Raw genomic sequence first — 26,021 nt, 5'->3', positions numbered from 1 at the left:
ACGTAGATCTGTAATGATCTGCCGCTCTCCTCGGATCCACCTCTTACTTCTCTTCTGTATTTCTGTCATTTTAAATATTGAGCTGTTCATGAAAATTATAGTGAATTTTCTTAAAAACTGTCACTTATGTTTTTATTCTTTTTATGGATATACAGTGCAATGTGAAAGTATTTGGCCCCCTTGAACTTTTCTACCTTTTGCCACATTTCTGGCTTCAAACATAAAGATATAAAAATTCAAATTTTTTTGGGAAGACTCAACAACAAGTGGGACACAATCGTGAAGTGGAACGAAATTTATTGGATATTTTAAACTTTTTTTAACAAATTAAAAACTAAAAAGTGGGGCGTGCAATATTATTCCGACCCCCCTTGAGTTAATACTTTGTAGCGCCACCTTTTGCTGCGATTACAGCTGCAAGTCTCTTGGGGTATGTCTCTATCAGTTTTGCACATCGAGAGGCTGAAATTCTTGCCCATTCTTCCTTGCAAAACAGCTCAAGCTCATTGAGGTTGGATGGAGGGCGTTTGTGAACAGCAGTTTTCAGCTCTTTCCACAGATTCTCGATTTGATTCAGGTCTGGACTTTGACTTGGTCATTCTAACACCTGGATACGTTTATTTTTGAACCATTCCATTGTAGATTTTGCTTTATGTTTGGGATCATTGTCTTGTTGGAAGATAAATCTCCGTCCCAGTCTCAGGTCTTTTGCAGACTTCCAACAGGTTTTCTTCCAGAATGGTCCTGTATTTGGCTCCGTCCATCTTCCCATCAATTTTAAGCATCTTCCCTGTCCCTGCTGAAGAAAAGCATGCCCAAAACATGATGCTGCCACCACCATGTTTGACAGTGGGGATGGTGTTTTGAGGGTGATGAGCTGTGTTGCTTTTACTCCAAACATATAGTTTTGCATTGTGGCCAAAAAGTTCGATTTTGGTTTCATCTGACCAGAGCACCTTATTCCACATGTTTGGTGTGTCTCCCAGGTGGCTTGTGGCAAACTTCAAACGAGACTTTTTATGGATATCTTTGAGAAATGGCTTTCTTCTTGCCTCTCTTCCATAAAGGCCAGATTTGTGCAGTGTACAACTGATTGTTGTCCTATAGACAGACTCTCCCACCTCAGCTGTAGATCTCTGCAGTTCATCCAGAGTGATCATGGGCCTTTTGGCTGCATCTCTGATCAGTCTTGTCCTTGTTCGAGATGAAAGTTTAGAGGGGCGGCCGGGTCTTGGTAGATTTGCAGTGGTCTGATACTCCTTCCATTTCAATATGATCGCTTGCACAGTGCTTCTTGAGATGTTTAAAACTTGGGACATCTTTTTGTATCCAAATCCGGCTTTAAACTTCGCCACAAGAGTATCTCGGACCTGCCTGGTGTGTTCCTTGGTCTTCATGATGCTCTCTGCACTTGAAACAGAACCCTGAGACTATCACAGAGCAGGTGCATTTATACGGAGACTTGATTACACCCAGGTGGATTCTATTTATCATTACCAGTCATTTAGGACAACATTGGATCATTCAGAGATCCTCACTGAACTTCTGGAATGAGTTTGTTGCACTGAAAGTAAAGGGGCCAAATAATATTGCACGCCTCACTTTTCAGTTTTGAATTTGTTAAAAAAGTTTAAAATATCCAAAAATATTTAGATTTGAGAGTCCTCAGTGGTTGATACCTTTTAATGGCTAGCTGAAACGATGGTAACAGATTGTAAGCTTTCGAGACTACGCAGGTCTCTTCATCAGGCTAATATACCACAAAATCTGAAGAGTCACATATTTATACACAATAAGACACACAAAAAATGCAATAGGTAACACAGGTGATGGAAAGCTGAGTTATTATGGAAGAGATAAACAGTTTTGGCTATAAATATTTTAGCAGTTAATAGATAAGGAGTGTGAAGGTTTTATTGTCCTGTGACTAGGTCCAGGGTTATGATGGCCTCACAAGTCTGAGGGGCACATTCATTTGTTGATGTAGAATGACATAAATCCATGCAACACATTCATTCCTGCTCTGAAAGTGTTAAAGGTCACCATCAGTTTATATTCTGAGATTCTTCTTTCTCTTTGAGATTTGAAGTTACCTTTTATTACCAGTAATTTCATTTCTTTTATTCTGTTATCAGGGGAACAAAAATGCTTGGCTACAGGTAGATCTATTCTTCTTCTTTTTTTTTTTATTGTGTGGCGATGGTGATTCGTCCTTGTTCTAAACCTCTAAACCTGATGAAGAGACCTGCGTAGTCTCGAAAGCTTGCAATTTGTTACCATCTTTTCAGTTGGCCATTAAAAGGTATCAACCACTGGGGACTCTCAAATCTGAATATTTTTCTATCTACTGGCTAACACTGTACAAGAATATATATTTTCCCTATAAAATATCCAATAAATTTCCTTCCACTTCACGATTGTGTCCCACTTGTTGATTCTTCCCAAAAAATTTAGAATTTTATATCTTTATGTTTGAAGCAAGAAATGTGGCGAAAGGTAGAAAAGTTCAAGGGGGCCAAATACTTTCACAATTCACTGTATTTTAGGCACAGTTGATGGAAGATGTTTGTCTGCCATGATGGGAGATGGGTAGATGGATGGGTGGATGGATGGGAGATGGATGGATGAGTAGATGGATGGGTGGGAGATGGAGGGGTAGATGGATGGAAGGGTAGATGTATGGGTGGGTAGACAGATGGATGGGTAGAAGGATGGACAGGTGGATGGGAGATGGTTGGATGGATGGATGGGAGATGGATGGATGGGGAGATGGGATGGGTGGATGGGAGATGGATGGATGGGTAGATGGATGGATAGATGAGAGATGGAGGGCTGGGAGATGGATGGATAGATGAGAGATGGAGGGCTGGGAGATTGGTAGATGGATGGACAGGTGGATGGATGGAGGGGTATATGGATGGGTGGGGTGGGTAGACAGATGGATGGGTAGAAGGATGGACAGGTGGATGGGAGATGGATAGGTGGATGGATGGTAGATAGATGGATGAGAGATGGAGGGGTAGATGGATGGATGGGTGGGAGATGGAGGGGTAGACAGATGGATGGGTAGATGGATGGGTGGGTAGATGGGTGGTAGATGGATGGGTGGATAGATAGATGGATGGTAGCTGGATGGACAGGTGGATGGATGGATGAGAGATGGAGGGCTGTTAAATGGATGGATGGGTAGATGGATGGATGGGTAGACGGGTGGAGGGGTAGACGGATGGAGGGGTAGATGGATGGGTGGGTAGACAGATGGACAGGTGGATGAATGGGTGGCTGGGAGATGGATGGATGGGTAGACGGATGGAGGGGTACATGGATGGATGGATGGAGGGGTATATGGATGGGTGGGTAGACAGATGGACAGGTGGGTGGATGGGAGATGGAAGGCTGGGAGATGGATGGAGGGGGAGATGGATGGAGGGGTGGGTGGATGGGAGATGGAGGGCTGGGAGATGGGGAGATGGATGATGGATGGATGGGAGATGGAGGCCTGATAGAAGGAGGCCTGATAGATGGATGGATGGTAGATGGATGGGTGGGAGATGGAGGGGTAGATGTATATATGGCTAGATGGGTAGATATATATGCGATAGATGGATGCGTAGATAAACAGATGGGTAGATGGATAGATGTGTGATTTATAGATAGATGGATGGATAAATAGATAGAGTTAAATGGATAGATGATAGAGGTGATAAGTAGAGACCGGGGTCCAAGAGGTAAGGGGGCCACTTCTACTTCCAAAGCAAGGGGAATTGTGCATTATAATGAGTTTAACCTCTTTATTAATGACTTTGTGGATGGAATTGAGAGTAAAGTGTCAGTCTTTGCTGACTACACCAAACTATGTAGGATATTAAAATCTGATCTTGACATTACGATAATTCAGAACGATCTGGATAAGATGACTGAATGGGCAAACACTTGGCAGATGAGGTATAATGTAGATAAATGCAGAGTAATGCACCTAGGACGGAGTAATCCTATTGCTGCATACACATTAAATGGGAGTATACTCAGGACTACAGAACAGGAGAAGGACTTGGGTATTCTGGTTACAAGTAAGCTGAGCAGCAGTAATCAATGTCAAGCAGCAGCAGCAAAAGCAAACAAGGTTTTAGAGGGTATAAAAAGAGAGATAAAATCCCGCGATCCCAACGTTCTGTTACCCCTTTATAAATCACTGGGTGAGGCCACATCTGGAATATGGGATCCAGTTTTGGGCTCCACATTTTAAAAAGGATATTCAGAAGTTAGTCAGGTCAGAGGTGGCAACTACATTATTACAAGGGATGGAGGAGATCTCATTTATATGTATAACTCTATGTGTGGTCAGTACAAAGGTTTAGCCCATGACTTATTCCTTCCAAAGACCATACTAAGGACCAGTTAGGCACTCATTACGGGTGGAAGAAAGGTGATTCCAGCATCTAAATAGGAAAGGGTTCTTTACAGTCAGAGCAGTCAGACTGTGGAATGCCGAACACAAGAGGTAGTGATGGCCGACACTATAACAGCTTTTATACAAGGGCTGGATGATTTCCTCAATACACATACCCACAATGTTAACAGTTAAATTAGGCAAAATGTACAATTGGGAGAGGAAGATTGAACTTGATGGACCGAGGTCTTTATTCAACCTACGTAATTATGTAACTAAGCATATTGGACTGCAAAGGGCCCGTATACTGTTCTTGCACAGGGGTCTATTATGCCAGTGTCCTCTCCTGCATTAGCTAGATATGATGGATGGATAGATATGCGATAGATCGATATAGGTAGGTAAGTATTGGATAGATATGAGATAAATAGTTTTCTTTTTCTTTTGTTCCGTTGATTCATTGCGGAATGTTGACATTCTGGTGGATTATGGACTGCGGAGTTTGTACAATGTCATTGAAAAATGTGGAAATTAGGAGGCGTTAGAGGTGATGGAGCTGAGAGAAAGGTAATATTATGTCGTTCACAGTCCGCGGAGCAGGCAGGTGTGCACAAGTGCCAGGAATATTACACCAAATTAAGGCTGTCTGTCACAGCCGCCATAGAGAATCAATTATTCAGGTTGACATTTGTTCATTTTGTATTCCCCCATTTTACACCGTCGTGTGTTCACTCTCCAGACCCTTAATATTCTGAATGATCATACGCGGTCGGGTGAGTGGCGCCAGCTGCAGGCGCAGATTGGATTTTTAGCCCTTTGTGCAATTATCATATCCAGCGTACAATGGTGTATACGGGCTTTGCTGTGCTGACCCCAGAGATATTCCACTACGGCAATGCTAGAATAAATGTGGTTTAACCGGATATATGGCAGGACAGTCTGTTCATTTTCTAATCCTTTGATCTATTTTTCATGGTTTTCATGCATAGCCTAAAAAATTACGATAATATGCAAAAGGAAGGGATTGTCTAATTTTGATGGATCTGCTGGTTTTGTAAACACAGTGCCACTTTTTGTTCTATGGGCTGATATTGGTACTGCATTTCTGCTCTATTTCCTTGAATGAGGATGAACTGCAGTATAAAGCATGGAACATGGATATATATCCGGCACAGAGTCTGGAAAAAAATTCCAGGTGCTGGGGTCCTCCAGAGAAATAAATGTGTAAATGAGGGGTTCTGCTCTGTTAACCTAGAATATCCTGTTAGGTTGAAATGGATTTTCTAAACCATGTATCGCTTTTAAAGTCAAGCTCATCGGGTACAGAGGTAAAGAAAAGTGAAAAAAACTTCCTTTAAAAAAAAAAGTGATTTTGCAGTTTTCACACTGGCGACTAGGGCTATAGTCTCATAGTTCCTGTCCTTTCAGAAACCTTTTTCAGCAGGCTCCTTGTCATCTGAGGCCGGATTACAATACCAGGTATCTCCTTTGTACGTAACTGATAACACAGGATCCACCATTCACAATAGATGATGTCACAGCTCACCTCCTCCTCCTCCTGTACAATGACTGATAACACCTCTATATACAGTAGATAACACAGGATCCACCATTCACAATAGGTGATGTCACAGCTCACCTCCTCCTCCTGTACAATGACTGATAACACCTCTATATACAGTAGATAACACTGGATCCACCATTCACAATAGGTGATGTCACAGCTCATCTCCTCCTCCTCCTCCTGTACAATGACTAATGACAGCTCTACACACAGATGCTAACACAGGATCCACTACTCACAATAGGTGATGTCACAGCTCACCTCCTCCTCCTCCTGTACAATGACTGATAACACCTCTATATACAGTAGATAACACAGGATCCACCATTCACAATAGGTGATGTCACAGCTCACCTCCTCCTGTATAATGACTGATAACCCCTCTATATACAGTAGATCACACAGGATCTACCATTCACAATAGGTGATGTCACAGCTCACCTCCTCCTCCTCCTGTACAATGACTAATAACACCTCTATATACAGTAGATCACACAGGATCCACCATTCACAATAGGTGATATTGTGGCACCCCAGGGGTCTGGTTGCCACAGTAATAGAAATATTACATCTGGGAGCAAGTGGGAGGTTTCCTGGTCAGGAGCCCTTAAACATGCAACACCTCCTGTCCCAGGCCAGAGAGGGGAGGAACCTGCCCTATATAAACTGGATCTGGGGCGGGGTTAGACAGTCAGAGTCTAGGAGAGGAGAAAGACACAGGGAGAGTTACAGCTAGGAGCTCTATAGGAGCAAGGAGCAGAAGACCAGGGGCTGGAGCTAAGCAGAGCTCGCCCTGGAAGAAGAATATAAGAACCGGACACCGGAGTCCGAGGCTGCGGGGATCTTTAAGTCCAGCAGCAGAAACCAGCCGGCAGGGGATTCCAGGTCCTCTGGCCATAGAAGCCCGGAGGCTCAGTCACAAGCAAGGGACCAGCACCGCCATCGAGGACCGGAGGCTATCAGAAGGCCCCAAGTCACCAGCCATACGGGTGAGCACCACACGGTATACTCAGGGACGTGGGCTACTTCCACTCGCTTACAGCAAGGTAGCCAGGAAGAGTGCAGATAGACGGGGAGGCCTACAACTCCACCTGGCCAGGGGAACTCCTGTTTGTTCACAAACTGACCAGGCCCCTTATGCTAGCCAGTACTCCCGGGAGGGTCTGCTTTAATATCATCAGTAAAGACCCTGAACTGCACTGCAAAGACTCTGAGTCGTTCCTGCTTTCTCACCGCATACAGCACTACTAGTACTGGGACGCCCGTGCACCATCACTCCCATCATCCACATTTCCTGCCCTGAGGCTATACTCTTCCCGTGGGGAGTTATCCCATCTTTTGCTGCACACACCACACCAGCCTCAGCGGACTGCCTCGCAGCGGCGGTACACCCTGACCGCAATCCACGGGTGGCGTAGTCGGACAATTACCCTAAAACCTATAAAGGACTGCCACTGGTTTGACCACCCTGAGCCACGGGACCGGGTCGCCGCCACGGAGACTACAACCCCCAGAGACCCGGCTCCGGGTACCCCACACACGTGCACACTCGGCCCAGGGGGCGCGTCAATATCACAGCTCATCTCCTCCTCCTGTATAATGACTGATAACACTTCTATATACAGTAGATAACACAGGATCCACCATTCACAATAGATGATGTCACAGCTCACCTCCTCCTGTACAATGACTTAGAACACCTCTATATACAGTAGATAACACAAGATCCACCATTCACAATAGCTGATGTCACAGCTCACCTCCTCCTCCTGTACAATGACTGATAACCCCTCTGTATACAGTAGATCACACAGGATCTACCATTCACAATAGATGATGTCACAGCTCACCTCCTCCTGTATAATGACTGATAACCCCTCTATATACAGTAGATCACACAGGATCCACCATTCACCCCCTCCTCCCTTCACAATGACCTTTGCACATTCTCATTAGATTCTTCAGTACAAAAGATAGGGTCAGAGTCTGAACATTGTGGCTATGTACATGTGTTGTTTCCTGAAGTTACCAGAAGTTATAATCAAATAACCCCCAGTGGTTGGTATGAAAATTGCAAGGCTTATATTTTTTATTTATTTTATTTATAATGCTTATTGTAATATGTAAAAAAAAAAAAACCTTGCTAAAAATGGAAAAAAAAACATTAAAATGGAAAAAAGTAATGAAGAAATATATTAATGATCCCAATTAATTCTATGCAATTTGCTATGGAGCGGTAAAATACTTAATGCCATAATGGGTTAATTATGTTTTTTTCTGAAGTAAATTATGTAATACTGTTGTCTTCGATGCTTACTATTAGAGAAATCCAAGCACTTCCAGCCTCGGCTGCCATCACTGAGGTGATTAATGGTCGTCTAAGGAAGGTTCTGCAGGTGATTGCACTTGGGCAAATCATCAAGATCCTCTACTGGCAGCTCCTGTGTAATCACCGACCAATGACGTCAAAGATGTGTGCGATGGGAGATAAGTCCGGAGACGCTGCGGCCATGGGAGTATATGTAGATGGCACAGGCTGCTCACAATAGTACGATCAACATGCGGCCTGGGGTTATCATGTAGTAAAACAGGCGCCTAGGACACTCTGGAGAAATACCCAAACTGGTTCCACCACCAAATCAATCAGTGTACCTGGAAAGAAGACTATAATATCGAAGCAGTGCCAGTGTGATGCTCCCACATTCTATGAAAACAAATATATTAAACCCACTATGTGCCCCTTTGAAGGCTATAATTCCTTGAGTGCCTCCTAGTAATGCTGCAAGTGCTGCCTAATTATGCTGCAAGTGCCCCCTTATAAAGTAGTAATGGTTCGAGTGCTTTATTGTCAAGTAATAATTGAGAACCCACACAAAATGTAATTGTGTATTAAGTTCCCCTTTATAAAGTAGTAATGACTTAAGTAGCCCCCTGAGCGACTACTTCACAAGTATCAGTACCCCTTTACCCCCTGTGGACGCTGAGAATGAGAGTGGCTCCCTCCTGATTACAAAACTGTGAGGCACTGGTTGGGTACCCCTGCATTTCAATTTTATTTTTTTACCGATTGCCCCATTGCGTTTCGGAACAGACCAAATGAAGACTATGCCCCTCATGATGTGACTACTGCCAGGCACCTTTCTCTTTAATGGGTTGGTTGGCCTAATCCCCTTAATCGTGTGCCGCTTGGTACTATGTATAATGCGAATATAATACTCATTATATCAAGATGGTGGCAGCTTGAAAGCAATACCATGGATGGGGAGTTGGGGTGTCACGGGTGTGTCAGATGTAACAGACAGTCAATCCGGATCTGGCTGCAGAAGGTCACTTCGTTTGGCATTGTCTATGCTTTCTTAATCCTTTTTACTTTTGGACCCTGTGGCAACCTCCCTCCTGCTCTGATTGACACACCCTGGCCTGGGTGTTTATAATCTCTCAGTCTGCTTCAGGGAGTCGCTGGTGATATTCTCATTTTTCCCTTGTGAAGGTTTGGAGCAATAGCAGTCAGGTTGCTTCCTCTCTGGTGCCCTTGGAGGACGTTTGGTGTTATCTCTCTGGTGTCTGCTGAAGCTAAGTTTTCCCCTTTATTTGTTTCCCTTATTGTCTTTATTTTATAGTGGGGACTGACCAGTGCTCACCCCTCCCCCCTCCCTATCTAGGGCCTAGCTCTAGGGATATACAGGGATTAGATTTCCTGTTACGCGGTAGGTGCGGAACCTATATAGGGATGGTAGGACAGGTAGGGTGATATTAGATCTGCCTAGGAGTCTCCAATCCCCCTTTCCCTAGCGTTTGGGCTACCCTCCCCTCATCCCTTCGTGTTGCACTTAGTCTTTCCCACACTGTGCGTGACATGGGGGCAGCACAGAGATTTTGAGCAAAACTAAACCTTTCAGTTTTGGAAAGGATAACTTCTGTATCTTTTTTAAGATTGTGCTTACCACTTACAAGCGTGTAGACCACACTTGCCAACTATTCAGAATTTCAGACAGTCCAAGCAAAATATTGGGTTGTCCTGGGCCAAGAGAGGTGAGGCTTGTGGGGAACCTTTTGTTGGCCAAGGTCGTGTTCATATGGAGTATTTTTCTCCATCTACTATTGGGAATTCTATGCACACTATTAGGTATCAAGGCCCAGGACAACTGCTACCTCCGTGACCCCTACAACTATTTCCCTATACAGGAACTATATTACACTTCAACGCAGATACATAACTTATTATGGTGCACAATCTTGTTCTGTATCATAGGTCAGTGGCGTAGCGAGGGTTGCCAACTCCTGGGGCACGAAAAGTATTTTGCACCCCCTAACCCATGAATTGTTGGTGCTCCTGGAGTTCCTTCCTTCCACCAATCTAGTAATGAACCCCTTTGGTAACATTGACGTACTATAATTGTAGTTTGTGCGTTGAACTCCTATTTTTTTCTGCTTTTTGCTTAAACCAGACTTGTATTTTTAAAAATAGAAAGTTATGTTTTATTTTTATTTTTTTCATTACATATTTTTTATTTTTTCATAACAATCTTATTACTCTAGCCCTATCTCTAAAACTACACCTAAGCCTAGCCCTTACCTTAGCCCTAAATCTGAGCCCAACCATAGACCAATTTCTAACGCTAGGGTTAGAAAAAGTGGGGAAAATATTAAGGATACTCTTGGTAATGAATGAAAATAGTATTGGATCACATGCACTGCACTGGATTCGATACGGTCTTCATTCATTTTGTTTTAATCTTCCATCTTCTTCGTTGTTTATGCAGAGCGCAGCAGTGGAGATGAGTTTGTCATTGGCTTTTGCTCTTTGTGTAGCACCCCGAGGGCTCGGCTGCTACAGGGGTATTGCACCTCGACCCAGAGGTGTGATATTCCACTCCCGGGTAAGGATGGAGTGTGGACCAGGACTCGGTAGGCTGCATGCACCACACACACCCCATTTCCGAGGGACAGTTCAACGGTGCTCCCACGAGACAGGAGTGCAGGCACGACAGAATCTGTCCCTGGCTGGAGTGGGGAGGGGGAAGTACACCCAGTGGTGTAGGAGCAGATAGGGGTGGGTCTCTGGGCATAGGTAGGAGCCCATTGGTTGCTAGTCACCTGGGCTCGGGTGTTAGAGGGAGGTATATAAGGTGGGCACCATCTTAGAGTGAGGTCAGTTCTGTGAGAGAAGGAGTTCAGCCAGAGAGGGCTGACAGGGAGCTGTGGCTCAGTCTGGGCCCAGCTCCACGAGGCAGGCCTGGAGTAGAGGCCAGAAACAGCAGAGAGGAAAAGGAACAGAAAGGAAAGAAAGGAAACAAGGAACAGGAACACAGAGAAAGGCCCAGAGACACGAGGACAGAGGGAACCCCAAAGGCCCAGGAGATTGCGGGTGAAGGGTTGGCAGAGCAGGGTACCGGAACACAAATTGGTGGAGGCAACCCCACGTCTCTGTGCTTCTTCACAGCACCAGCACAACTGGTGCTGGGACACTCGCGCACCATCACTCCCATCGTCTACACTAGCTGCCCTGAGGCAATACTTCTCCCGTAGGGTGTCATCCCATACTTGGCTGCGCATTTAACATCAGCCTCAGTGGTCTGCATCGCAGCGGCGGTCCCCCCTGACCGCAATCCACATGTGGCGTAGTCGGACACTTATTATAACACTATTAAGTCTGCCACTGAATTGACCACCCTGGGCACGGACCGGGTCAGCGCCACGGAGACTACAACCCCCAGCGATCCGGCTCCGGGTATCCCCTGCGCAACACAGGCCCAGGGGGCGCGTCATTTGCGTAGGCAGAAATCGAGATGACAAAGCTCACTTAATTGTACTGGGCTTTTTAGGTCAGTAGCCGCCTTTGGAGAGCGCAGTAGTTGATGACAAACAGATCTACACTGCTGCGCTCTGCATAAGCAGCTTAAGGCGGGCACTTGACGCGCCCCCGGGGCAATGGGGTACTCGGCAGCCGGGCCTATGGATGCTGGGGGGGTATGTCACAGTGGCTTGCCCGGTCCGTGGCCCAGGGCGGTCAACCAAAAAGGGGGATTGCAACTTGAATAGGAAAAATAAAACAAATAGTTTGTGACGCCACCTGTGGTACCTGGTAAGGTTTACCAGCGCTGCTGCAGACCTCCGGGGGGTGATGGGATGGCAGCTGAGGTGTTTCTGCTCCCCACAGGTGGAGCGGGCCCCCGGGGCAGTGTGGAGTTTGGTGGGTGGTGATGCTGGGACCTGTAGTGCAGGCGGATGGCTCAGCAGGAGTAATTGACAGAGACAGGGGATTTAATTCAATACCTTTACTGGTGCGGATGTCAGGTACGGTCCAGGGTACTCGGTAGGATGGGTGCACTTCAGGACTTCTCCCCAGTGAGCGGGTATAAGGCCTCCTGGTCTATGTCTGCCTCTCTGTATGCTCCTGGCCAGACTGCAACTGGGCCTAGCTTATGTGTCGTGCTGTTCCTTCACCTGTCGCTTGGTAGTAGGACCTTCTGCTGGTAACCACTCTCCCTGGACGCTGGGGCCTTGTGGTTCCTGGTCCTGTAATGGGTCTAGCTTCAGGTCTGCCAGGAACTTGTAGTCTTCCTGGAATGCCGGTGATCCCTACTGGGTATAAAGGGACCCTGTAGGCGTGGACCCGGTGTCCGGTTTGTATACTGGGATGAGCCTATGATGCTCCTCTGCCCCCTCAACTCCTCTCTCCTTTCTCCTCTTGCCTTCGGCCACACTCGGGGCCCTCAGAACTCAGCAGCAGACGAGCTGCGTCTTCACTGGTCTAAGTGCCAGCACACTCTCCAACAACTAACTGAGCTGCCTGGCTCCACCCTCCATATATATATCCCTAACGGGCTCCCTCTGGTGGTATGAGGTGGAAGGGTGGAGGTGTTTGTATGTAATGAGGGCCTCTTGTGGAGAAGTCCGTCCATGCACCCTGGGTCCTGTGGTACCTGTGCGCAGCAGGGTGCCACACACTCGCTGCGCTTTTGTGATCACTTCACAGTCCAGCTGGCTTGAGGAGGGGCGGGAGTGTGGATTTTGCACCCCCATAGACTTTAACACCCAGGACAGCCGCCCATCCTGCTCCCCACTCCCACACACGCGTAACCGAGGTCAGGGGCGAACATACCATTGGTGCAACCTGTGCCGCCGCACAGGGGCCCAAGAGGTAAGGGGGCCCATTACCATCTTCAAAGCAGGTGGAATTGTTCATTATCATAAACTATTGGCCTGCAAAGGGCCCATATATTGTTCTTGCACAGGGACCCTTTTCTGTCTGTGTCCACCAGTGACCAAGGTCAATATCTGCATGGAGTTTTCCTCAAAACTTAAAGAACGATAAGTGATGATAAACTCCGTACAACACTGCAGAATATGTTGGCACTTTATAAAGAAGTACAAATGGGAGATCCAGCATTGCTATATATGCTTCTTTTCCTCTTTTCCTGGATGGCTGATGATGTAAACTAATGAAATGTGTTGGAAATCTCCTGGCTGTTACTTTGTCGCCAGGCGCTCGGTCATTTTTCGAGCATTCCATAGGAATCTTTTGACAATTCTTCTTGTATCCAAGAGCTCTTCAGCACATTACAGAAGGCTAAGCCCTCAGCTCTGTGAAAAGAGACGCGGGGCTGATTACGGCACCTAAGACGTTCTCCTGCCTCCTGCTGCTGGGAGCCCCGAGCCCCACAAAAGAGCTAATTCAAGTATTTGTGAAAGGTTTTCCATGTACCAGACCTCCACCTCTTATATACTGGAACATTGGGACATTGTGAACTGCTCATCGTTGGTTGATGGCAAAGAATTGTAATTATTTGGGTCTGTATCCTAGTATACAATACTTCTTATATTTAGTATCCAAAGGGATATGTACGATGGAAGCACACCATGAGTGATGGGTGAGCAGCAGCACACAGTCCTTGTTGGTCCTATCTCCACGCTAATAAAGAGCTTGTCCTATAGTACAGATGGTCACTAGGGGTCTGACCCTTGGGACCTCCACTGATTACAAGACTGAAGGTCCTCTGTCCCCTTTTTGAATGGTGCACCGTTCCTACGAGTGTTTCAAAGTTCATGGGACTATCCGTGATAGCTGGGTACAGTTGGCGATCCTTGTCAGTCCCATAAAATTTGGTTGTCTTGGTTTACTTTCTCTTTGGTCCTCCAGCTACCACTGATAAACCCATCCCAAATTCCCTGCTCCTCGAAATAACTATTGTAAACTGACAACTAAAAATTTTAATTTAATCATACCAGTAAACCAAAGAAAAACCTTTCCAAATTTGTCTGCAAAAGTTTCTGCAGTTCTTCATGATCACCATTTCCAGCCTAAGTGGGAAGTGTTCACGTACCTGGTGGCTTACAGAAGATAGAGCTGGGGGGGGGGGGGGGGGGGAGTCTCCAGTTTAAAATATCCAGTTTCTTTTTTTATTTTAATCAGTGTTCCCTTGAGTATGTCTTATATTGTTGTTGTTTATTTAATTTTTTTTAATCCTACGGTTCCAGAGATATTGTTCCTTTTATTTTGTGCAAATTTTTATGGTCTTTACCTGGAGGCGTGGCTCATATGATCCTCTGGGGATCCTCTGGGGAGTGTCTTCAGACTTCTTTGCATACTTACCCTGTGAGCACCGCCCCCTTGGTAAACTATAAATATTAAGACAGTGAAAAGGCTCGTATCTCTGGAACCATATGGTGGAATAAAAAAAATGTAATACTCGGGGAAACAGTGGTAATGTGGTAATAAGATAAGAGCAAAAACTGACCACTTTTGATAGGTCCTCTTTAAATAAATCTATACATCAGATAAAAGTTGTCCGAACCTTTTTTATGGGGGCTTGCTGTTTCGCCAGATTATGTCAAGAGATATAAAGATCAAAACAGTCTGAGTTCAATTTCTTTTGTTTCGTGGGCAGATGAGCTGGCACCTGCGCTCTCATAGAGAACACTGGGCCAACTAGAGGTTTATATGAAGATTCAACCTCCTTCTCATCTTCAACTGCAACCAAGCACAAATGAGGATAGCCTGCAGTTTGAGTCAAATTAACATGCTACAGACTGATGACTACTGTAGTCTGTAGTTGGTGGGTAAATTTTAGGAGGACATTCCATAATTATGTACATTTTTTACGGGATGTAAATGTTGCTTTGTTACGATACTGGCGTAGCACTGCTGGAAGCCAGTGGCTGAAGGAGCACGGGCAGGAAAAGCAAGTGGTAGTAGAAATTCTTGGAGTTAGCAAAGGAGTCGTAGGAAACAGTGCGTAGATAGGTATGAACAGAGTGGGTAAGACAGTCCAGGAGCTGGAGACTGGAGCTAGACTAAACAGCTAGACACGATACTCAAGCAATGAGTGAGAGATCCATGCGGCTGTAAGTAGGCCCAAACAGGAAACAAGATGGATTCCACAGATTCAGAATCCACCATCTTAGTAAAGGGCAATTGCTGAACATAGCAGCTGCCTCCAGTGGTAAGGAGTGAAACTGCAGCACAATTATTAAGGTGAACAATAGCAGCCACTAGTGGTCAAACTGTAGAAGCACAAGAGGAATCCTGACACGCTGTTCTCCTGAATCCGGAGATGTTTTTCTTTTGTTCCTGCTCCTTTCCATTCCTGAGATATGGCCCCTTCTCCTCTATATGTAAACCTAGTTTGTTACTCAACTGGGTGTAGTCAACAAGGATACTCCCACTGAGAAGAGCTGATGATCACACCCACTTGACTAAAAAGACTAGATTTATATACCGGGAAGATGAGCCCATATCTCAGGAATGGAGAGGCGTAGAAAGAAAAGGAAAACCATTCCGGATTCAGGAGAACAGCTGCGTTTACACCAGGTACAAAAAATATATTTATGGGACGGGACAGGTCTTCTTTAAAATAATTTTTTATGTAAAAAGTAATATCATGGAGATAATAATTACATGCTGCAGCAATGTAGAAACCATTTTGTAAAGTTAGTGAAAACCTATAGATAGGGGTGTCCGACTTTTCCAGGTTTGTGTTTTATAGTGGAAACATTTTGGGAAAGAAAATAGAATATTAGAGTTTCTCGTCCCTTCGGCGCCCAGAGCATATAAGTAATGAAGATCAATGTGAATTGCCACAAGCAAGAAGCGGTTTATTATGGCTTCTCTTATTCCGTCCTCGCTCTTGTATTATCGGGTTGGACTACGGTGTTTCATAAGATTGTTCTCTCCGAACATATCCCACAATGTACATAACCATTGAGGGAAACACATGGCTGGATGTGACTGACGCTTCATATTACCGGTGTAAATGAGTTACCCGATGATGATTTCTAGTTACTGAATCAATAAAGCACTCGGCCCGGACCTGCGGTTATGGAAGTCTCTCTCTGTAACTGTGTAATTAATCCCAGAAACCAATATGATTTTAGCTTTATTGAAAATGATTTTTTTTGTTGTCTAAAAGGGGAAAAAAAGTAATAAAACTATAAAAAATAAACACACCATATGGCTCCCAAATAAGGTTTCTAGCTTTGGGGTACTGAAAAATTAGATATTTTACTGTATTCATAGTTGTAGGTTTTGGTGTCTGTGATAGATCAATGTGTGAGCTCTTGAGATGAAGCTGCTTCCTGGGAAACAGCGCCACTCTTGTCTATGGATTGTGCCTGGTATTGCAGCTCAGTTGGCAACACACTACTTAATTTTTGTCTAAATTTGTGCAAATTTTTGACTTGCTAGGCTGTAAACTATCTGAATTGCTTGTGCAAATGTCTTTTATTCCTTGCCATTTTTCATGGTCTTCCTATACAGTATGTGACATCATGCACTAATTTACCGCATTTGCATGGTGCCCATATATTTATAGGTATGCACCCAGCATTTACTCTCTAGGTATCGTAGATGTGTGTTGAATACAAACACATGGGCCATGCACACGGTGAACAAGTCTGTAGGACAGTGTTCACACCACCAAAAGACTGAAACACACAAGGACACAGTAAAACAAACGTATAAAAATACTCTGCTGTAAAAAAGTAACAGTAATCAGCAAGTGCTAGCAAAAAGGTGATAAAAAACAGGGTATTTAGTTGACACGTTTTTTGCAAAAAATGTATACTAAGCCGCTCTACCAACGTCAAGGTAACCCAGATCAGAGCAGTCCCTATCTGATGTATTTAAAAACTGATCATGTGTATAGTACCTATATGAGCAGATCTAAAAGGTAATGTCCATGTGGACACGCTGCAGAGGACGGCATTTTATGTGCATGGCCCACAAGGGAGGGGTGGAGACCTCCCTAATCTTGCAAAAGCAAGAAACAAATTGAATTGATTACAAACCCATGGGCCATGCACATGCATTGATGTGTGTGTACGTGTTTACAGAGCCTTCATGCCAGCACATGGATGTCCCTATGGATCTGTATCCATTCCGAGTGCCGCCACATGGTGTATATGTATAGCACTGTACTACAATGATGTTGCAATGCTAAGTTCTAGGGGAAAATATACCTCAGTGGCCAAAGAAGCACAAGGAGTAGCAGCAAGCAGTAGTAGAAGTTCTTGACGTTAGCAAGGAGTTGTAGGAAACAGTCTGTTAATGAATTAGAACAGTTTGGGTAAGAATGTTCAGGAGCTGGAGACTGAAACTAGGCTAATAGTTCCATGTGGCTTTAAGTAGGCCCAAACATGAAACAAGATGGATTCCATGGATTCAGAATCCGCCATCCTTGTAAAGGGCAATTGCAGAGCACAACAGCAGCCTCCAGTGGTAAGGAGTGGGATTGCAGCACAGTTATTAAGGTGAACAATAGCAGCCACTATTGGTCAAACTGTAGAAGGGCAACAGAAATCCTGACAGAATTATATTGAAGCACATAAGGACCCCATTGTGACTAAATATTGTATAGTAACTGGAAATAATGTAACTTTGCAAGAAGTAAATTGTTTCTTACCTACTTAAATATTTATAGCACTGTACTCTTACCAAGTGACTGTGCAGAAGTCTTAAATCAAATCTCCCAGGAGTTATACTCCAAAATGTGCCAAAAAAGTAAAATATACAGAAAATCCTTCCTTATGCCGGTTTTCATGCATCAGAGACCAGGGACATGTTGCCTAAAGATTGATTGCTTAAAGTCTGCCTCCTTGTACCTCTAAAAATCATCTTTCCGAAGAGCAAACTGCATAAATCTTTTTTTTTATGTGTTTTTATTTATTATAAGAATTCACATGATTCCCATGGAGCTAAAACAAGTCTGTGAAACATATATAAGCAGTCTGTGGTATAGCAGAAAGAAGAAGTTGTGGCTTCTTCAGTCGCTATTGACATATGTTCTGGACATAGGAAGGTCTACTCAAGTGGTCACTCACTAGGCATTGTGAAGAACTACGGGAGATCGGTAATATAGCCGAAAAACAAAAAAAAAAGAGGTCTGAAATAGTTTAATAAAGTACAAAATGACTGATGATATAACAAACGTGAAGTACTGTTTGAAATTATAGGGTCTGTCATACGATAATTTCTGCAGCATAAAGGACCTGTTTGGATTATAGAGACCCTGACTCAAGACCGTCTTGCTAATTGTTAGCTGCAAAAATAGTGCTGGAATACTATATTATAGGCAGACATCTGCTGTTCTGCAAAGACTGGTTATAAGCAAATAGGGGGGTTCTATAAGACGCTCCTTTAACCAGATCTGCCTCTAACTTGCCGTCACTGCCCTGGGCCCTTTATCTAAGTACCTTGACGAAAGCAAAGAAGTATTTTGGGGAAACACTCATGATACCCGGCATCCTGGAGTATTTTAGCCAATCTCCTGCTTTACACCTTAGCTTAAAGGGGTTGTCTGGCTTTGGAGTACAAGTCTGCAGTCACTCTATGTGACTGCAGACTTGTGAATCCTCACATTACGCGCACTGCGTGCTGTGTTGATCCTCCAGTGCCAGCGCTCGGAGATATGGACGTGTGACTGCAAGTATGAAATTTGCGTACTTCTAGCCACATTCAGACTAGACATGAACAGCCTCACTCAATACACTTGTATTGAGCAAGGCCGCATACGTCTAGTCGGCATGCGTATGCAAACCATATTCTTGCGGTCACACGCCTGCCATTCCTTGCGCCAGCGCTGGAGAAACCTCACAGCATGATGTGAAGAACACAGAAAGTCTGCAGGCCTGTACCCCAAGGCCGGACAACCCCTTTAAAGAGCACCTGTCATTCACATGGTGCTTTTGTTTTAATACAGTATGTCAATTCTTTCATCGTTTTTACAGCAATTTTTTTCCCATTGAGATCAAAATGTCAAAGCACCCAAAAAAAAAAAGCAGCGAAACTTCATGAAAAATGCACCAAAACCACACTTAATTTACGGAATTTGCTATTTTTCATGCAAAAAAAAAAATGCATCAAAAGCTCTATGTGTGAGGCAGAGCTGTAATACCACACAAAACCTGTGGACAAGTGTGGCAGTGTTTTTGAAAAAAAAAAAAAGTTAAGTCCTTTAATTATGTCTTGAATAGCTTTGTTCTTTTGGGCATTGACTTGTCACTTTGACCTGTGTCTCTTATCTATATTAGTTATGAGCGGACGGGTGAACATTTGTAAACAAAAGTTTTCCTCTTTAGGAAAAAGGTTTCCTGTCATTTAAGCAGCTGTGAAATGAATTCTTACTACAATGCAGACGGAAGTGAATAAAAAACTGAATATTTCCTGTTATTTTTAAAAACCCTGTAAAGTCAATGATGTATTGGGGCAGGGATATTACTGCGCCGACTGATTCCTACATTGTTAATGTTGAGCAATAAAATAATGCGGAGCCGAGGGACAGTGAGGGAAAAAAAGAATCTTCTGAAAACTCCTACTGAATTTGTGATCTTCCAGATCATGTGGAAAACAATACTTGTTACAATGTATCAATAATTGTTTATATTTACTTCTTGTGTAATTATTTATTTATTTTATTTATTATTATTATTTACTTCCTGTGTATTTAGACTGGTTTTCTTTCTGTAGAAGATGTAGCTCATTCTGTTTTGTGTGCTTTTTATTTCAAGGGTTTTCCAGTTTCTAACAACAGCATTTAGGTTAAATACTGCTTTAAATATATGTATCTTTCTAATTGGAATTGCAGCTGCAGGGAGAAAATGAAGCTATATTCTCCCTGCAGCTGCTCACTTCCAGTCATTGGGCCAGAATTGGGGGCTGTTAAAAGTCAGCGCTCACTACAAATTGTGCGTGCTTGTAGTCACTCCTCCCTGCTGCTTGACTGACAGCCTGGTCTGCAGCGTGCGTGCAGAACAGAATGTCCGAAAAGGTGCAGAGGAAGGACTACAGCGAACACACTCTGTAGCTAGTGCTGACTTCTTTCAGATCCCGGTGCAAGCAGAGAGAATCTAGCTTCATTTTCTCCCTGCAGCTGCACTTCCATTTAGAAAGCCACATATATTTAAAGCAGTATTTACTGCAGAGTTTTACTATGGCTGCAAGTAAATACCATTTTTTAAGACCGATTCCCTCTAAATTAGGAGTGCACATTGTTTATAAAAGTCATGTATCCTGCAGGTTATGAAATAACTGTCCAACCCTGAACTAAGTTTTACATTGAATGCAATAATGATTCTGTACGCAGACTGCTCCCTCTTGTGGCAGTTGCAGGCTATCAGAATTTTATCATTTTAAGGGGTGTTAACAGAATCAAAATGTATTTCCTATTTACAGGATCTGAGCCATGAGATTGATCATTGATCGCAAGAAGTTGAGTTCTTTGTCCTCTGTTAAATGAGAGCTGTGGCCGCCCGTGATTCAGCCGCTCCATACCGTTGGGAACACAATCCTAGTTGTCAGATAGTTATTACCTGGGACCATTATTTTAACAATATGTTTATGCAGGGGATATAGAGCACAGGCCCCTGGAAAGATTAAATAAAAAATGAATCAGAATGTTGGACCTAAAAAGTGCAGCGGTGACTTGTAAGAGGCGGAACGTCACTGTTAGCTCAAAGTTTTTGTGTTTTTACTTGTTAATTCACATTGTGATTGAGGAGTTTTATATATTTTTAATAACAAACACGTATATATTTTTGTACACTTAGAAGCTTTACAGACTTTGCTCCTCTTTTTCTCTTGCAGTTATTTTTATTTCAATTGCTGCGAGGACTGTCCTACATTCACCAAGGCCATATACTGCACCGAGACCTGAAGCCACAGAACCTTCTCATCAGTGATACAGGGGAGCTGAAGCTGGCCGACTTCGGTAAGGAGATGATTACACAGATGAAGAAGCGACAGGGCTGTATTGATTTTTATATGTTCTTCGCACAATGTATCATTTATTTTAGTTTGTTAATGGTTATCTGAAAATGTAACAATCGTCTATAGAGAACAGAAAACTCAGACACTTTACAAAACATTAGATAAAAAATGCCTTTTTATTTAAGGTTGTTTTACATCAAACCATCTCTTATCTATCTATCTATCTATCTATCCATCCATCCATCTATTTTTTCCTTATCTTTATCTATCTATTTATCTATCTATATTTTCCTTATCTATCTATTATCTATCTATCTTTTCCTTATCTCTATCTATCTATTTATCTATCTATATTTTCCTTATCTACCTGTTATCGATCTATCTATCTATCTATCTATCGATCTATCTATCGATCTATCTATTTTTTCCTTATCTATATATATCTATTTATCTATCTATATTTTCCTTATCTATCTATTATTTATCTATCCATCTTTTCCTTATCTATATCTATCTATATTTTCTCTATCTATCTATCTATCTATCTATCTATCTATCTATCTATCTATCTATCTATCTATCCCTTATCTCTATCTATCTTGGGAAATATGCTACTGGCTGATAATTCCTCCTGTAGTGGTGACTACTGTAGGAATGTAATATTACATGTCACCTTTTACGATTGATAACACAAGCCAATCAGAATAAGAGCATGAACATTGGTTGTCCTGAACCCCTTTAATCCCTTACCGACCTTGGAAGTACTCAGTACGTCCTGATTGGTAAGTAAAAATAAATAAAAAACGGAGCAAAAAATGATGCCTTTCCATCATACAACCAAGCAAAAACTGGAATAAAATACAATCAAAAATACGAATGTAAATAAAAATGGTACAGCTGAAAACGTCATCTTGTCTCGCAAAAAACAAGCCGCCATACAGCTCCATCAGCCGAAAAATAAAAAAGTTACAGCTCTCAGAACACAGAGTTGAAAAAATAATAATTTTTTTCTCTAAATTGCTTTTATTGTGTAAAAGCACCAAAAACTAAAAAACTATATAAATGCAATACCGCTGTAAACGTACTGACCCGAAGAATAAAGCTGCTTTATCAATTTCACCACACATGGAATGGCGTAAAAAAAAAAAAAAACAATTCCTGAATTGTTGGTTTTTGTTTATTCTGCCTCCCAAAAATTGGAATAGAAAGCGATCAAAAAATGTCACATGCCCGAAAATGGTACCAATAAAAACGTCAACTCATCCCGCAAAAAAACAAGTCCTCACATGACTCTGTCGGCAGAAATGTGTAAAAATTATAGCTCTCAAAATATGGCGATACAAAAAATAGTTTTTGCAACACAAAAAAAAAGAGTCTCTTAGTGTGTGACAGTTGCCAAACCTAAAAACCTGATGTAAATCTGGTATTGCAGTAATCGCACCGACTAGAAGAATAAAGTCGTCTAATCAGTTAAACTGCATGAGGAACTGCAAAAATAATAAATCCAATTCCTCACCTGCTGCTGATTTGTTCATTCTGCCTCCCAAAGATCGCTCGGCTCACATAAATCCTGCGCTGAGCGCTTTCACTGGGGTTTCTGTGTAAATCTCTGAAATACGTGATTCAGAGGGAACCTCCGGTGGAAGATTCCCTATAATGAGGCAGATGGAGACATTGTGGACGCCGTCTGACCTGTAATCCGGTGGTGTCCGTATTTTTAGGCATGCATAAAAGTGCCGTCGGCCACAGTTTTGTGCCGCTGAACAGAGGCCAGACAAAGTGCAGTGTAACTTTGCTGCCTCATTATAGTGAATGGATCCCTCGGGGGTTCATCTGAATAACCTCATTCGGAGATTTAGATGGAAACCCCGATGTAAGTGCTCAGCATAGAGCGCAGGATAAATTTGATCTAAAATGTTATGTAAAATGTTCCCAACAAAAGTTTCAACTCAATCCACAAAAAAAGCAATGCCTCACTCAGGTCCGTCAACTGTTAACAGAAATATAAGGGGCTTCCACATTACTGGTAGCACAAAGGCTCTAGAAAAGCGCTATGGCTCCTCGTCCTCCAAAAGAAATCCAGCGAACTCTGCGCTCCTAAATCCAAATGCCACCCCTCCCTTCAGTGTGTGCCTAAACTGCAGTTAGCGTCCACATGTCTGGCATTTCTGTAGCTATGAGAGCCCACCTAATTTACAGATGCGTGTCTCCAGAAGTACGAGCTGGGCACAACGTACTGGTCACTGCAACATACTGGTCACTACAACGGCAGTTTGCAATCTTCACTCAACAACATCCACTGCTGCTTGTTCCTGGGAAACAACCATGGAGTCAAAATCGTCACTACATCTGTAGATAAATTCCCAAACTGGTATAATTTCCAAAATGGGGTCACTTGAGGGGAATTCTGCTCTTCTAGCACTTAGGGGCTCTGTATATGGAGTCCGCAAACTATTCTAGGAAAATCTGCGCTTCAGGAGGCAAATAGCTCTCCGTCCCTTCCGAGTCTGGCTAAGCAGTACTGTACAGCCACATATGGGGTATTGAGGCATTCAGAGAGGTAAAAAATTGAACTTTATTAGAAATTATTAAAATCGAACCCAAAGTGCAATATGTGCACCACATGTATAAAATACACTCTAATGTCCTAAGAACAGGTATAAATTATACCAATAGGGTTAAAGTTGTCCCCAAAATTTTGGGGCAAATGAGACCCTTACTAAATATGATCCTATACCGTAAATATGCCCACTCTGTGAAGGTGAGAGGGTAGAGTCCTTGTTTAGATGAACTCTGCAACCAGATCATATCAGTTAACAGGATTCCAAGCCAGATGTAAGACACAGGCGGTGCCAAGCTCATTATGCGGTGTCTACACTCTATATGGCCATATGGAACCGACAAGACTGAGTTAGTACATTGTAGATCAGCCAAACAAATAATTGGATTTGAGGCAAACCTTATCAACGGTGGTTCAATTATACACAAAACCACACATAAATGATTCCACCATACATTGTGGTATAGAAAGAGTACCAATTATTTGTTTGGCTGATCTACAATGTACTAACTCAGTCTTGTCGGTTCCATATGGCCATATAGAGTGTAGACACCGCATAATGAGCTTGGCGCCGCCTGTGTCTTACATCTGGCTTGGAATCCTGTTAACTGATATGATCTGGTTGCAGAGTTCATCTAAACAAGGACTCTACCCTCTCACCTTCACAGAGTGGGCATATTTACGGTATAGGATCATATTTAGTAAGGGTCTCATTTGCCCCAAAATTTTGGGGACAACTTTAGCCCTATTGGTATAATTTATACCTGTTCTTAGTACATCAGAGTGTATTTTATACATGTGGTGCACATATTGCACTTTGGGTTTGATTTTAATAATTTCTAATAAAGTTAAATGTTTTACCCCTCTGCTACTTATCACCTAATTAATTGGGTACCACACTAGTTTTTTAGTTTGCCACATTCAGCAGAAATTGTAGGACAAATTCTGGTGCCATTTTTACCCACTTCCCCGTGTAAAAATGTAAAACCTGGGGCTAAAACAAAATTTTGTTGATAAAAATGTTATTTTTTCTTCACTGCCCAAAGGTATTAAATTCTGTTACTCACCTGTGGTGTCCATATGATCACTGCAGCTCTAGATGAATTCATTGAGAGGTGTAGTTTGTAAAATGGAGTCACTTATGGGGGGGGAGTTCTGCTGTTCTGGCACCTCAGGGGCTCTCCCAGTGGGCCATGGCATCTGCACTATAATATGGCGCTCCTTTCCTTCTGAGCTTTGCACTGTGCCTGAACAGTATTTCCCGATTACATGGTATTGGCAATCTCAGGAAAAAATGGACCTCAGTTTGTTGTAAAAATTTATTTTATTAGCCCTTAGAAAAATTAAAAACTTGGGGCTAAAACGAAATTTTAATGGTAAAAATGTAATTTATTCTATATTCACCACCCAATGGTATAAAATTCTATGAGGCACATGTGGTGTCAATATGATCACTGCACCCCTAGATGAATTCATTGGGGTGTGTAGATTGTAAGATCACATATGGGGGTTTCTGTTGTTCTGGCACCTCAGGGGCTCTGCCAATGTAACATGGCACCCTCAAACCATTCCAGAAAAATCTGAACTCCAATATGGCGCTTCTTCCCTTCTGAGCTTTGCACTGTGCCTAAAAAGTCGTTTTCGACCACATATGGTGTATTGGTATACTCAGGATAAATTGCACAACAAATTTTGGGGATCAATTTTCTCCTGCTAACCTTGTGAAAATGCAAAAATTTGGGGCTAAAACAAAATTTTTGTGGGAAAAATATATTTTTTCATTTTCACAGATCAAAGTTGTAAAATTCTGTAAAGCACCTGGGTGTTCAAGGTGCTCACCACATGTCTAGATAAATTCCTTGAGGGGTCTAGTTTCCAAAATGGGGTCACTTGTTGGGGGTTTCCACTGTTTAGATACATCAGGGGCTCTCCAAACACCCGCAGACCATTCCATCAAAGTCTGCGTTCCAAAATGTCATTTCTTCCTTTCTGAGCCCTGCCGTGCGCCCAAACAGTAGTTTTCCCCCACATATGGAAGAAATTGGACAACAAATTGTATGGTACAATTTCTCTTGTTACCCTTGTGAAAATAAACAATTGGGGCTAAAATTAAATTTTTGTAAGAAAAATGTGATTTTTTTATTTTCAGAGCTCAATGTTATAAACTTCTGTGAAGCACCTGGGAGTTCAAGATGCTCACAATACATCTAGATACATTCCTTTAGGGGTCTAGTTTCCAAAATGGTGTCACTTTGTGGGGGGATTTCCACTGTTTAGGCACATCAGGGGCTCTCCAAACGCG

The 26,021-nt window shown here is 42.9% G+C and overlaps 1 protein-coding gene across 5 annotated transcripts in view; it reads left to right on the top strand.

Moving 5' to 3' along the window:
- CDK14 (cyclin dependent kinase 14) overlaps window positions 1-26,021 on the top strand; it is a 628,470-nt gene that overhangs the window by 289,566 nt on the left and 312,883 nt on the right. For all 5 annotated transcript variants that reach the window (XM_073677399.1, XM_073677397.1, XM_073677401.1 and 2 more), the window contains one exon: window positions 21,037-21,160. In XM_073677399.1, coding sequence (XP_073533500.1) covers window positions 21,037-21,160 — 124 coding nt within the window. The remainder of the gene's footprint in view (window positions 1-21,036; window positions 21,161-26,021) is intronic.

The sequence above is a fragment of the Phyllobates terribilis genome, unplaced genomic scaffold, assembly GCF_046119375.1.
Source record: "Phyllobates terribilis strain yellow unplaced genomic scaffold, ASM4611937v1 Scaffold_4__5_contigs__length_816908805, whole genome shotgun sequence".
Classification (NCBI taxonomy): domain Eukaryota; kingdom Metazoa; phylum Chordata; class Amphibia; order Anura; family Dendrobatidae; genus Phyllobates; species Phyllobates terribilis.
This window is presented reverse-complemented; position numbering and strand designations above follow the sequence as displayed.